The sequence below is a fragment of the Eptesicus fuscus genome, chromosome 19, assembly GCF_027574615.1.
Source record: "Eptesicus fuscus isolate TK198812 chromosome 19, DD_ASM_mEF_20220401, whole genome shotgun sequence".
NCBI classification, from domain to species: domain Eukaryota; kingdom Metazoa; phylum Chordata; class Mammalia; order Chiroptera; family Vespertilionidae; genus Eptesicus; species Eptesicus fuscus.
The window spans coordinates 11536305-11551441 of record NC_072491.1 but is presented as its reverse complement, the minus strand read 5'-3'; the positions used below and the strand labels follow the sequence as shown (position 1 = coordinate 11551441).

Genomic DNA, 15137 nt, shown 5'->3' with positions numbered 1-15137 from the left:
CTACTGAGACAGATAATTTTAAAATTTTGGTAGTCATATGATTTTTAAAATTTATTATGCCAATACACAGTTGCTAGTAATGAAATACTAGTAGCCTCCATTAATTCAAAAGTAATGATGTTGAGGCTATTCAGGGTCTTTTTTAGTTCCATATAAATTTTTGGAGTATTTGTTCTAGGTCTGTGAAATATGCCATTGCTATTTTAATAGGGATTGTGTAGCAATCTTGAGAAAAAATAACAAAGGAGGGATCACAACTCCAGATACCAAATTATACTACAAAGCCATTGTAATCAAAACAGCTTGGTACTGGCACAAGGATAGGTATATAGATCAATGGAACAGGACAGAGAATCCAGATATCAACCCAAGCCATTACACTCAATATTTGACAAAGGAGGCAAGAACAGTCAATGGAGTAAAGATAGTTGCTTCAATAAATGGTGTTGGGAAATCAGACAGATACATGCAAAACAACAACAACAAAAAACAAACTAGACCACCAACTTACACCATACACAAGAATAAACTCAAAATGAATAAAAGACTTAAATGAATAAACTCAAAATGAATAAAAGACATAAAAATCCTAGAAGAAACCACTGGCAGCAAAATCTCAGACATCTCTCATAGCAATATGTTTGCCGTTACATCTCCTAGGGCAAGGGAAACAAAGGAGAACATAAAATAAAATGTTCTGCACAGCAAAAGAAACCACCAACAAAATGAAAAGGGAGAGAGAACATATTTATCAATGATACATGTGATAAGGGGTTAATTTCCAAAATATATAAGGAACTCATACAACTTAACAAAAGGAAGACAAACAATCTAGTTATTCCAAATGTTTATTTTTCACTCTAACCGTTCAGTATAGAAAATGAGCCATTGAAAGATTCTAAGCAGAAGGATGACATGGTTTGATTTGCATTTAGAAAGGTCACTGTGTCATCAGTATGAAACTAAAATCGAAACTGGGTTGAATCAGCGAGACCATTGCTACAATGGCCAAGGCAAGAAATGATTGGAAGCTCAACTAGGAAGGTAGCAATGTTGGCCAGAGAAAAAAGGGTTAGGTTTAAATAGTTGTATTGAGAAGTAGAATTAAAAAGACCCAATGATCAGTGTGGTATGATGGGAAGAGAGGAATCTGGGTTATTGCTCAGCTTTATCCCTTTGGGCACTGAGTAAATAATGTTGACTTGATTAGGTGAGCAGCGAGCTGGGAGTGAAGGACCTTGAATGTAGCTTTAGAACTGGTAAGTGTGTGGTAACTACCTCAGATCCAGTGTATTAGTAAGAGTAAGTAGTGGGCAAGTTGGGTGTAGCACTTAGGAGCCAGGTCTGGGCTGGAGAAATAGAGCTGGGGTTCACAGATATCATATGACTGGTGAGGCCATGGGAGTCCAGGAGGAGGTGGGATTAGCCAGAAGGACCATGAGGAAGTGAAGAGATAAAAGAGGAGCCTGGATGAGTCCTTGTAACTTCTAATTGCTAGTGGTGCGCAATGACAACAATAATTCAGGCTTAGCTATTTAAAACAAAGCAGGTTTTCACAATGTTCTTTCTCTGACAGATTTCAAATACATCTGCAATGATTTTAAATAAAGTTATGGTAAAGATCTGCCCAAATTCTGAAATGTTTCCACAATCCTAAGAATATCGTGGATCTCTGCCTCATCATTGGTTGAACTTTTATTTCAACCAATGGATATGTTTGGGTTTTTTCATTCTCACTTTATTTTATTTTACTTTGTTCTTCATTAAATTGACTATGTTGGTCTTAAATATGACCAGTGAAAATCCATTATATTGCTCAATAAAAACTTACACTTCAATAGAAATCATTCTTCTTTAAATGTGAGCACTTATCCTCTCTCATGTTATTTGTTTACCTAAGGAAATGCAACTTCACCACAAGTGCAAAGACCGTCTTTCATGGACTACTTTGATAAACAGGACTTCAAGAATAAGAGTCATGAGAACTGTAATCAGAACATGCATGAACCCTTCCCTATGTCCAAAAATGTTTTTCCTGATAACTGGAAAGTTCCTCAAGACGGAGACTTCGACTTTGTAAGTACATTTTAATTCTCTTATTTATATTTTCTCTTTATTTATTTCTCTTATTTATATTTTCTCTTTATTTTATTGTCGGATTGCGAATCATAGTAGTATATGTATAAAATTATATAGACTATAGATTAATATTCAACATATAGTCATAAATGTGAGTAGGGAATGGTACAGTTGTAGTTTTCTTGTAGAAATGTACTTGCAGAGAAATGTAAATAATTGATTACAGTTAAATAACTCATAGCCCACATTTACAGAAATATTTAGGACCCTTTAAAATTAAAATGACAACTATTTCAAAAGATGTTTCTAATAGTGCAAATATGAGATACTTCTGACAGTAAATTCCGTTTCCAAAACAAGTGATACAACATTTATGACATAGACTTGGAGAAATTTGCCTCAACTTTGAAAGTTAACTGAATTCGTTTCTACTTGAATAAGTGTTAATTCCAGTTGGTTTGTCAGAAATAATAGCCCTATTTTTTTTCTAGTTAGCATATAAACTTCACTATTAAACTGTGCTTTAACACCTCTTTTATTACATTTTCTCTTTTTCTTTTGCCCTTTTCCTTTTTATTTCTTTTAAAGAATGCATATAATGCAGACAATTCTAAAGCAACTATTTCCACATCTTGAGAGAATAATTTCTCATAATGAATTTTTTAATGGAGCAGCCATCTTTATGGAGTAGATTTTTGCTTTAGCATGTTTTAAATAGTATGTTACTTTTGGCTATTATTCTGAAAGATTTTTTCCCCCATATGAAGTAACTACAATCCTTCACAGCTATATTTGTAATAAATACATTTATTCATAAGTAAATAAAATTTTAGATGTATGTATGTCTTTAATTTTTTAAGTAACTTTAGGCCATTTTGCTTAGTCAGCGTGCCTCTAAATATTTTTAATGTTGAGTACTTTACTCCTAAATATTGTGATTATTTAAGTTTTTTAAATAATCAGATAATAGAGTTTCAAAATCTGTCCTCAATAAGTTTAGTGCTCATTGCTAGCAAATATTAGCAATAGCACAGGTTATCCTGAAAACATTGTGATATTTACTTACTGTCTTTTCAATTTTGAAGTTGTAAATTAGAAAAATAAAATTTGTATTTCTCTAGTTTTTGTAAGATTTCATTTTAAGCTACTTTTTAAAAAATTATAAATTATTTAGAATGCTGACATTCAAGCTTTAAATCATTCATGAACATAATGAATTATGTAGAATATTTAGCATCAAAGAACTCTGTCTTGTCTCAGCTAGAATAAATCTTAATAGCCTCTGGGAAAGAGTATGAAATGAGCTACAAAGTAATGAATAAATTATCATAGTTAAGAAATATTAAATACAATTATTTAATTATTTCAATTAGTTTTTCTACTTACTGGCTTAAAACTGCAACTTTTTATTTGCTCACACTTTTGTGGGTAAGCAGTTTGACTAGGTATAGATGAGTGGTTCTTGTGCTGGTTTCACCTGGGGTGTCACAAGTGGCTGCTGTCATCCAACAGCTTGACTAGAGTGAATGATCGAAAATTACCTCACTCCTGTGTCCGCCAGTTACGTTGACAGTTAGCAAGGCCACATGACCCTATCAGGCAAGTCTGGAGTTTTTAGGTGGCGGTAGTACCCTCCTAAGAGGGTAATAATAGAAGTTGTAAGGCCTCTTGAGACCTATACTTAGGATTTGCATAGTGTCCATGTACAATAGCATCAAAACAATGAATACTTAGGGCCCTGGCCAGGGTGGCTCAGTTGGTTGGACATTGTCCCAGGTACCGAAAGGTTGCCGGTTCATCCTGGTCAGAACACATGCCCAGGTTGTGGGCTTGATCTCCAGTAGGGGGCATGCAGGAAGCAGCCCATCAATGTTTTACTCTCACATCGATGTTTCTCTCTCTCTAAAAGTCAATAAAAATAATTTTAAAAAATGAATACTTAGGAAAGATCTTAACCAAGGAGGTTCAAGACTTGTACACTGAAAACTACAAAACATTGCTTAAATTAAAGAAGACACCAAAACATGGAAAGACATCTCATGTTTAAGGGTTGTAAGTCTTAATATTATTAAGATGTGGCCGAAACCGGTTCGGCTCAGTAGATAGAGCGTCGGCCTGCGGACTCAAGGGTCCCAGGTTCGATTCCGGTCAAGGGCATGTACCTTGGTTGTGGGCACATCCCCAGAAGGGGGTGTGCAAGAGGCAGCTGATCGATGTTTCTCTCTCATCGATGTTTCTAGCTCTCTATCCCTCTCTCTTCCTCTCTGTAAAAAATCAATAAAATATATATTAAAAAAAATGTGTATATTCTCCAAAGCAATCTATAAATTTAATGTAATTTCCATCAAAATCCCAATTACTTTTTTTGCAGAAGTAGAAAAATCCATCCTAAAATTCATATAAAACTTCAAGGGATTAGGAGAGTAAAACAATCTTGAAAAAGAGAAATGAAGTTGGAGGTCTCATACTTCCTAATTTCAAAACTTACTACAAAGCTACAAAATAGTAATAAACAAAAAAATCTACAGTATTCAAAACACACAGATACATAGACCAATGGATTAGAATAAAAAGCCCAAAAATAAGCATATGTAGTCAAATGATTTTTGATGATAGTACAAGACCATTCAATGGGGAAAAGATAGTCTTGTCAACAAACAATGCTGGGAAAACTGGATATCCATAATATGCAAAATAATGAAGTTGGGCTCTTACCTTATGCCATATACAAAAATTAATTTAAAATGAATCAAAGATCGAAACATAAGAACTGAAACTATAAAACTCCTAGAAAAAAATAGGGGAAAAGCTTCATGACATTGGACTTAACAATGATTTCCTGGATATGATACTGAAAGCATAAGCAACAAAAGAAAAAAATACATAAATTGGACTACATCAAAATTAAAACTTTTGTATGTCAAAGGACACTATCAACAGAGTGAAAAGGCAACCTATGGAATGGGAGAAAACATTTGCAAATCGTCTATCTGATAAGGAATTAACAATTGTTTATGTGGAAAAATAATACAAAAATTAATAAGTAATAATATAAGAATAAACTGTGTTTTGTGTACTCACAACTATAAACCTACTTTTGCCCCACCCTGTATAAAGCACTTCTGCAATTCACAACAAAATAACCCAATAAAAAAAAATGGGTAGCTATTTCTTCAAATAGATATTTCTCCAAAGAAGATAAGCAAATGAAAACATGTTTAATATCACTAACTGTTAGGGAAATGCACATCAAAACCATGAAATATCACTTTACACCCATTAAATGGCTGTCATATAAACACACACACACACACAGAAGGAGACAGAAAATAACAAGTGTTTGAGTATTTGGAGAAGTTTGAACCCTTCCTTATGTACTGTAGGTGGGAATGTAAAATGGTTTAGCTATTGTGGTAAACAATATGGCATTCCTTCAAAAAATTCAACAATATTACTATGTGTTCCAGCAATTCTACTTCTGGGCATAAAGCAAACAAAGTGAAAGCAGGACTCAAACAGATATTTGTACATCCATGTTCATAGCAACATTATTCACAGCAACCAAAAGGTGGAAGCAGCCCAAGTGTCCATCAATGAATAGATAAAAAAAAAGTGATATATATATATATATATATGTATATATATATATATATATATATATATATATACATATACATACACACACACACACACACACACACACACAGATGGAATATTATTCAGCCTAAAAAGGAAAAATTCTGACACATGCCATAATATGGACAAACCTTGAAGATACTGTGCTAAGTGAAATAGCTAGTCACACAAGGACAAATACTCTGCGATTCCACTTACATGAGATACCTAGAGTATTCAGATTCATAGAGATAGAAAATAGAATGGTAGTGGCCAGGGGCTGCAGAGGAGAGATGGCGAATTATTGTTTAGTGGGTACAGAGTTTCAGTTTTGCAATATGAAAAAAGTTCCAGGGATGGATGGTTGTGATGGTGGCCCAACAGTGTGAATGTACTTAACGCCACTGAACTTGTATGCTTAGAAATGGTTAAAATGGTGGATTTTAACATATATATTTTACCACAATAAAAAAAAATAAGAGGGAGAAAAAGAATTTGCATAATATCTGCCCTGGCCGTTGTTGCTCAGTGGTTAGATGGTCAGCCTGTGCATGGAAGGGTTTGATTCCCAGTCAAGGGCACATACCTGAGTTGCAGGTTCGAAACCCAGCCCCCATTAGGGTGCATTCAGGAGACAACCTATTGATGTCTCTCTCTCACATCAATGTCCGCCCCCAACCCTTCCACTCTCTCTAAAAATCAATGGAAAAAATACCCTTGGGTGAGGATTAACAAAACAAAACACACAAAAATGCATAGTGTCACTTCTGCCATATTTTGTTAATCAAGATATGTCACAAGACCAGTCAAGATTCAAGATTTTGGAGTCCTTTTACCTGAAAATTCCAAACTTGTTAGAAAACAAACTAATTTAACAAATGTTCTGCTTTCTGCTTTAGATTGTGCTAGGCACTATGGGGTATAAACACACATATATAATATTTATTAAATTAAAAAGGCAAGGTATTAACTATTAAGTTGTATTCTAGAGCAATAATTCTAATGACATATGGTTTTGCATAAGAGGGAGGACTCAATATTAAGGCTGGAGTGGGTTATAAAATTATATTATTGTGAGGGCTTTGTCTAAGCATTGAAAGATGGATAGCAGGAGGGGGGAATGCAGGCACTACCGAGAATGATGCGTATCATAGAAAGCATAGAGATAGGAAACCACAAGTTGTATTGGATGACAATGACACAATGAAGGAAATACAATGGAAAGGGTCAGATGTCCCTGAGCACAAGATTGCAGAGTCTGAATTTTTATTTCATAATAGAAAGCCATGGAAGGTTTTCAAGTTGGAGAGTGACATGATGAACTGTTTTAAGATCTTAATCTTGATGGCAGCAGGATTTGATTGCTAGGAAAAGACTAGAGGTAGGAAAAACCAGTTATGTGAAATAGGCTTACAATAATATACAGATGGTCCGTGACTTAACAATGATTTGACTTACAATTTCTGCTTTAGGTGATATAAAAATGATATCTCTTTCTCTCTCTTTGTGCTTCACGTTCAATAGAAATCATACTTAAACTTCTGAATTTGCTCTTTTCCCTGGGCTAGTGCCTAGGCAGTATGGCACTGTCTCACCACACGGGGCAGCAGCAGTGAGCCACAGCGCCCAGTCAGACACAGGACCACAGGAGACAGCCGATATGTTGCCCTGTACTATGTGTGTTACCGGGGTGTATTGGATATTGTGCTCTGAGCATGTTTAAGATAGCCTAGGCTAAGTTATGGTGTTCGGTAGGTAAGGTGGTTAAATGCATTTTGACTTGATATTTTCAACTTACGACGGGTTTATTGGGAGGTTACTCCACTGTAAGTTAAGGAGTATCTATGATAATAAAATGGGGGAGAAAAAGAAACAAAAACAGGAGTAGATGTAAGATGCATTAGAAAAGGTTAATCAACAGAAACAGCCAACTTACTAGAGTGCTATTTTGGTTAAGATGAAGAACTAAATAACAGGAGGTGAAAGAAAAAAAAAGAAACAAAAATGTCCTCACAGTAGGAAAGAGGCTTCAAAAGATCCTGCGACTGGATTCCACTTTTGTGGGATTATTTTTTTCTGAGTTACACAGGGCATGGAGCCTTCAAAGGGAGCCGCTAGAGCAGTTCTTCCCTCTTCAACGTTCACTGCACCTGTCAACTGGAACCACCCAACCCTCCATCACTTCGCGGCAAATGGAAGATGTTTGTGAATAGCTCCTGAGGATCGTGTAAATGGGGATAAATAAGAGATGAATAAAGGCAGGATTGCCAGATGCATAAAGAAGTACTAGAAGTAGTAGTGAGTGTGGTAAAGGACAAAGAAAGGTGTGTGAGAGGGGCTAAAGAAAGAGAGTAGGGCCAAGTGTAAAGGGGTCAGTGGAATACTTTGCTTACCAAGTGAGGGAATGCTCTGAAAGCAAAGACAGATTTCTACTTATGACACCAGCTGGTAATGATAAGAGAAGTCTGGTCTTATTCATTCCATCATACATTAGACATAGGATGTAAAAAAAATTGACTCATCCAAGTAAACAGTGTGCTAAGATTTGTGTGTTTATCTTCCCTCTTCATGATGTATGTCAGGGCTACCTTCCAAAAGAACTGGCTTCATGTGATTCCTGTGTCTATTAAATAGAAGGTGCTTAAAAGAGCCCTAAGTTGTTTTGACTATATTTCCAGGATGTAGAAGTCTTATCCGTCTGCATTGAGGAAAATAGGTTTCCAGAAAGAAAAATGAAAGAGAACACTTCATTATCTTTTGTAGAATTCAGAGCAGGTTCCTAAGAGACAGAACTTATTCAGAGGCACCTGCTGGACAGATGTGCGGAGCAGGAAGCATTCTTTATCTTAAAGCCTGTCTGCAACATCATGTGTGTCTTTTCTTTTCTTAAAATATGTTTTTATTGACTTTAGAGAGAGAGGAAGGGAGAGGGAGAGAGAGATGTAAACATCAGTGATGAGAAAGAACCATGGATCGGCTGCCTCCTGCAAGCTCCCTACTGGGGATAGAGCCCGCAACCCAGGCCTGTGCCTTTGACCGGAATTGAACCCAGTACCCTTCTGTTCCCAGGCCAACGCTCTATCCACTGAGCCAAACCAGCAAGGGCTGTGTCTTTTCTTTAGCATTGTCTTTTGGATTTTCTGTGAACTGTTGTTTCATATTATGTTCCTGGATGTAATGGGATGACAGGAGAATTTATGTTCACCAAGGTGGAGGTATTACAAAGATAGGATAGCCGAAACCAGTTTGGCTCAGTGGATAGAGCGTCGGTCTTCGGACTGAAAGGTCCCAGGTTCGATTCCGGTCAAGGGCATGTACACTGGTTGTGGGCACATCCCCGGTAGGGGGTGTGCAGGAGGCAGCTGGTTGATATTTCTCTCTCATTGATGTTTCTAGCTCTCTATCCCTCTCCCTTCCTCTCTGTAAAAAATCAATAAAATATATTTTTTAAAAATATAGGATAAAATATATTTAGGCTAATTGAACCAATTATTTGAACTTTACTAAAAACTGTTTTGGGTGTGCCTGTGAAGATTTATAAAACAAATGTAAAAGGCAAATCTGTTTATTATAGTACTAGTCTAATGTTTCAGTTTTTGTTAGAATTATTTCCAAACAGCCTTAGCATCCAGATTGTTTAGTGTTAAATAGAAAGAGAGTGTCGATCATGTTTTGCAGAAGTTACAGCATCATTCATAAATAGATATATTTTGGGTAACATAAAGATTTTGGAATAAGAACAAAACTTTAAAAGCCATCTGTTAACCCACTATATTCATTCCAATTTTTCTTAAAAGGAAAGAAATTGGATTGACAATAATTACTAGTGTAAGAGGAATTAGGTAAATTAACCATTGTTTGTTTTTTGACTCAAAAAAAATGTAAATTAACATTTCTTGATTACTCTGGTTCTTAAATATTTATTCCATTGGTGATGTTCTTTTGAGCTAAGGGACACAAAAAGTGATAAAAAGTCTCCATCATTGTGGCAGAAGGAAAAAGGTCCTTTCCTCCAAGTGTAAATTTATCTCAGACTTTTCTAAGCTTTTTACAATCTTCCTCTGATTCCTGGATTGCCAAGTCAGTGTGGTTATAAGGAAACAAAAACGACACAAACATCAACAAAAATTCTCACTGCCACAAAACGCAGAGCGCAGCAAACCCAGAGGAAGGACCAGCCCTGCTGCTGGAGCCCGGCATTAGGAATAGTTCCCTGTTCCCGAGAAGTGTTTCCTCTTCACCCTCCCAGAGCGGCCTAAGTTACGGAGGGCAATGAAGTGGAGGCAGTGCCGGAGCACAAGAGCCCACAAAAACACTTGCAGCCACGCCCCGCTTTGAAAAGCCTTGGGGGCACTAAGCCAGCAGCCTCTACCAGTTTTTACTGGTGTAGCTGCATGCTATCATCGGCTTTACTTACTCAAACACAGATAATGTTTTTGGAGATGTTGGTTAGAAGTTACCTTATTCAAAGAACATCTTGTTCTCTTCAGCCCCTCGTTGTGTGAACTGAGGAAACCACTTCAGTTGAGTGAAGTGTTTAAGCACATTGTCATCAATTAGCTTTGCATTAATTAAATGATTATTGTCAAGTATTTCCAGATGTTTGAGTTAACAAAGTATGAAAAGATAACTAGATATTTGGGGTTTGTTTCTTCTAGGGTAAAGAAGAAATAAACACAAACCCTCCAATGATGTAGTGGACAGCCCTGGATAAGAGTTTATGATTACAGGTGTACGTGTGGCGTGAACTTGAGTGTATGTGGCACAGGGCGCTTTCACTGCTCACTCTGTCCTTGTAGAGCCAACGGGAAATTAAAATTAATGAGAAGCCTACACTTTGAAACGCTTGCAGAATTCTTGACTATTTTAGTCCTCTGCCAGCTCACGAAATCTGTACTGGCAGTCGTATCCCACAGATGGTGTGGCGTGTGTACACCATCATGTGATTGTCTAGGGCCCTGCAGAACTTCTGTCAGATTTGACCATCAATTTACTGAGGCATTTAAGACAGTCATGACCTTTGTTTTGAAAGGAGGGTGGCTTCCCCAAACTTGCTTATAGACAAGTAGGAAAGGAAATGTTGAGTTAATTAATCCCTGGACAACTTAGCTGAATTTAATAGATTCTATAGTAAAGAGTCTGAATTGCCACACTGCTGTTTTCCCCCTTCAGTATAATGTAGTGCATTTGGCCACCTGAGGTAGAATGAGCATTTTGCTTTCTTACTCCTAAATATGCTGTTTAAGTCTTCCATACTTGCAGAAATTTTTACTTGCAGTGTCTACTGAAACATTAAGCTAATTCTGCTTATTTAGGTAATTAATACCTTAAGTTAAAATGCACGACATCATCATTTCCTTTACAAATTAAAGTGAGCTGGCCTGTCCTTATTGGATTAATTAAGATAGAAAGCACAGGTGCAGTATGTGGTTTCTTGTCACTGTGTTGGAATGTACTAAGATATTTAAAGCGCATGGCAAAAAGAAAATTGTCTTACCAAAAAGAGTTCTAAAAAACATAAAATCTTCTTATAGTAAATTTTTAAATGCCATTTGTTTAGAAGATTGTTTTGAAAAATTGGCTACTTTAAAGCAAAGATATTGTACTCCAAGCATATGTTATGGCTAATGTTGATGTGTGAGGATGTTATTTTGACTCTGTAGGCTCTCTGTTCATAACCTCATTTTGAATGTTTAGTCAATAAGCATCAAAAGCGACATTAAGAACCACTAGTGGACTTTAGGATCAAAGAGTGGCCAATATAATTTATTACCTTTTAATTTCAGACTGATGCCCCATGGTGTTTACTTCTTAAATAAAGCATTCAATTTCAAGTGCGTTGTTAGCCTCGTTTGAGGTTACTAGTGATGCATATTTCAGCTTGTCTTGATAATAGTTATTTTTACTTTAACTGTCGTAAATGAAATGTTTTAATCTAAAATTATTTTTGTACTTTCATACTTAATTCAGGTTTTCAGAATATACAGAGTAGTTTAGTGTCAGAACCCTTTTCATAACTACCTTTCATCATACTGCCTGACATATGTCTCTCACAGTTAGAAGTACACACAGCAGTTCCTTGGGGCCATTAGATTTGTTGGCCTGGCTAAACTGACACTGACACATTTCTCTCCTGCCCTGACACTGGTTTTCTCTAGTACCTCTCACTTATTGAAATAGAAAACTTCCATTAGGTTAGATCCTTCAGGTAGGGAAACTTCTCAGTAAATAACAGGTGTTTTTAAAAAAACCAAACTAGTTTTGTTTTGTAATTGTGTCCATCAATAATAGAAACAACTTTTTTCCAGAAATATAGACAATCTTAAGGGAAAATGTGAAAGACGATTTCAAACAAATGTGTGATAACAGGTAAAAGAATTTTGAAAACAAATATCTTAATTTCATTAATTTATTTTGAATATATATTTTTATGGTTCTTAACAAAGAAACTATTTGTTCTTTATGAATTAAGTGGTGATGCATGTTTAATTTTATATGTAGTTTACTGTTGTGAATAATTAAGTCTCAGTAACCTGGGTTAGAGTATCAAGTTGTAATCTACAGTCCTTCAATTTAGTTTTTAACTTTCTGGCTCAATGTGAGAATGCAAATGAAGCTACATAATAGCCTAGGATACAAATATATGCATATGTAAAAGGCTAATACCCAGCCATACCCTTTTACTAACTAGGCAAATGAAATGAGTAGTCGGTTGTGGATTATCATTGCTAATGGAAGATCTAAACCGATAGTCATTTTAGTGATTGTATTCTTTGATGAAAAGAAACTTTCTGTCTTTAACCCATTAGAACTTCAGTGATGGTACAAAATTCCTGAAGTTGCCTTACTTTTTTATTTTAAACATTGCATCATTCTTACCTTGACTGTGAACATTGAAAGACTTTCCTTAGCAGATCTGTATAAGGCACAATAAAAATAAGATGCAGATAAATTCCCCCATGATTTGCAGAAAACAGTGAATTACAGCTAAGGTCTGCAAACAAAGTTTTTCCCCATTTTCCTTTATTATAGAATTATAGGTATAATCTTCTAGAAAAATATCCTTTAAATAACTCATTTAAGGAAATTGTTATTATGTAGCCCTTAGCAGTCTATTAGTCATCATTTAACAGCAGCTCTTCAGATATACTGGAAATCCACCCATTTTTGTTGTCATTTTTAAGGCATTTTTTCAGAACTTAATCAACCTGTGAGCTCCTTTTGGTATTTTGTATCAGTTGCCCTCACCTGTAAGAATATTTTCTTGGTCTATACTCATTCGTATTTTTTTTCTTGACTCCACATTAAGACCTATCAAGCTTCATTCATTTGGCTATTCCACATTTTGCTGTTATTTGTAATAAAAAGCTGCATTTTAAAAACTTCATCTGAAATTGTTTTTCCAACTAACCAGTTCTTTAAGATACGGTATGTGCCGTTTTGTCTACAGGTATAATTTTACTGTTCAGAATTTTTCTATCGTTTTGCTTCTGGCTAATAAACTAAATATTAGTAAAAAATAAAAGTTAATACATATTGAGAGCTTACTGTGTGCTCAGTACATCTCAGAGCACTCTTCTGACAATGATCCTTTGATGATCATATTGTGCCTCCACCCCCCCACCCCGCCTTTTTCTACAACTCGGGAAACTAAGGTACAGGGAGAATAAGTTCGGTGGTTGAAGTCACATAGCTTCTAGGTGGTGGAGCCAAAATTTGAACCTAGGAAATAGGACTTTAGAGTTGGCCCTGCAATTCAACAATTATCCTATTACTAAACTTTTAGTGAGGAGGTTAACTTGAGCCATAAAACAAAGCTATTAACCAAGCAAAAGAGAAGATACGTAGGTAAATCATGGCACTGAACCCAATCTGGAGACCATTAGAATAAAGGAGGGGTGCAGACATGGGTCAGGCCGAGATGCAAGGGTCTGTATGAGCTGGCTTAGCCAGAGACACAGAGGCTTTTCTGGGCCAGAGAGCTGGTCCTAAAGGAGAAGATGATGCCTACTGAGCAGAGTAACACTGGTTCTGATGCAGGACTGGCCCTGGTTGGACAGGCCTTAGTTGCCAGGCTGAGGCTTCTAATGTATTTCGCTTTAATCCTGTGGGCAGGGGTAGCTAGTGTAGAATTCTTATCAGGAAGGTAACTTAATCAGATTTGCTTTTTAGTGTCAAGGTAAAGACTTGAATTTGTCAGAGTTGAGAAGGCAAAGATAGTAGAATTAGAGGAGGCTACGTTCAAGATATCATCTAGATTAGGTTAGATCATTTAGAATCATCTGGATATAGTAACCAATTGTGTGTATGGGATTGGGGTACAGAAGTCTTCTGATTTAGAGGATTATATTGATGGTGTTGCCATTGAGTGAGATGCAAAATAGAAAAGGAGGGAAGAACACATTTTGGAGGTTGGGTGTGTGGAGGGAGGGAGCTAATGAGTCCTGTTGTGGATGTATTAATAAATTGTCATATCTGTGAGACATAAATCTACTAGGTAATTGAAGACATAGGATGGAGCTATGGATTAGGGAATATTTGCCTTAAAAGGGGGTACATGAGAATACCAAGAGAGAACCTTGAAGTGAGGAGAAATGGTTACCAAAAGTGGATTTCTAGGGAATCCCAAATTTAAGGTGGACAGAGAAGGAGCAGTGGGGGAGGGAGACTGGCTTTATCTAGCTATGGATATAAGTTGAACCAAGCTTAAGCAGGCACGTTGCAGCTGTCACTTGAGAATTTACCATGGGTAACATTTTGTGTTTTTTTAAAGTGGGTGTATACAGTCAAACCTTCATTCTTTTTTTTTTTTTTTTTCTTTTTTTTTTTTTTAATTTCTTTATTGATTAAGGTGTCACATATTTGTCCTCATCCCCCCATTCCCATCCCACCCCTCTCCCCACGCATGCCCCAATCCCCTGTTGAACTTAACCGTTGGATAGGCTTATATGCATGCATACAGGTCCTTTGGTTGAACTCTCCCCCTCCCCCCCACCCTCCCCCTACCCTCTCCTATCCTCCCTCTGAGGCCCGATAGTCCGATCGATGCCTCCTTGCTTCTGGTTCTGTTCTTGTTCCTCAGTCTATGTTGTTCATCATTTCCTCTAGATGAACGAGATCATATGTCACTAGATATATACTAATAAGAACTGAATGTGAGACGAGCAACAATATTTATGCTGACAGGCAAATGAATCAATCTATAGCGAGCTTCCCCCTGGACCAACAGTTCTTTTGAGACCCAATTTCGATGTCCAGTAGTTCCTTATGTGTACATGTCAGCACTGACCCCTCAGCTCTGGATGGTGGACAAATGGTGGTAACGGAGGTCTGACTCCCTCTGGTTTGGTCTCGGCCGAACCCAGGGGCACGGCGTCACCCAGACTAAGGGGAACGTGGCCTCACCCATACCCAAGGGGCGCGTGGTCTCACCTGGGCCTGGG

The 15137-nt window shown here is 36.7% G+C and overlaps 1 protein-coding gene across 5 annotated transcripts in view; it reads left to right on the top strand.

Annotated features, from left to right (window-relative positions):
• The window catches only part of STK3 (serine/threonine kinase 3), a 228832-nt gene that overhangs the window by 166401 nt on the left and 47294 nt on the right, over nt 1-15137 (top strand). For 3 of the 5 annotated variants that reach the window (XM_054708206.1, XM_054708205.1, XM_008148510.3), the window contains one exon: nt 1901-2076. In XM_054708206.1, coding sequence (XP_054564181.1) covers nt 1901-2076 — 176 coding nt within the window. Of the gene's footprint in view, nt 1-1900; nt 2077-2667; nt 3159-10352; nt 10456-15137 lie in introns of those variants that run through there. The other 2 variants (XM_028156032.2, XM_028156031.2) reach the window with 2 other exon arrangements.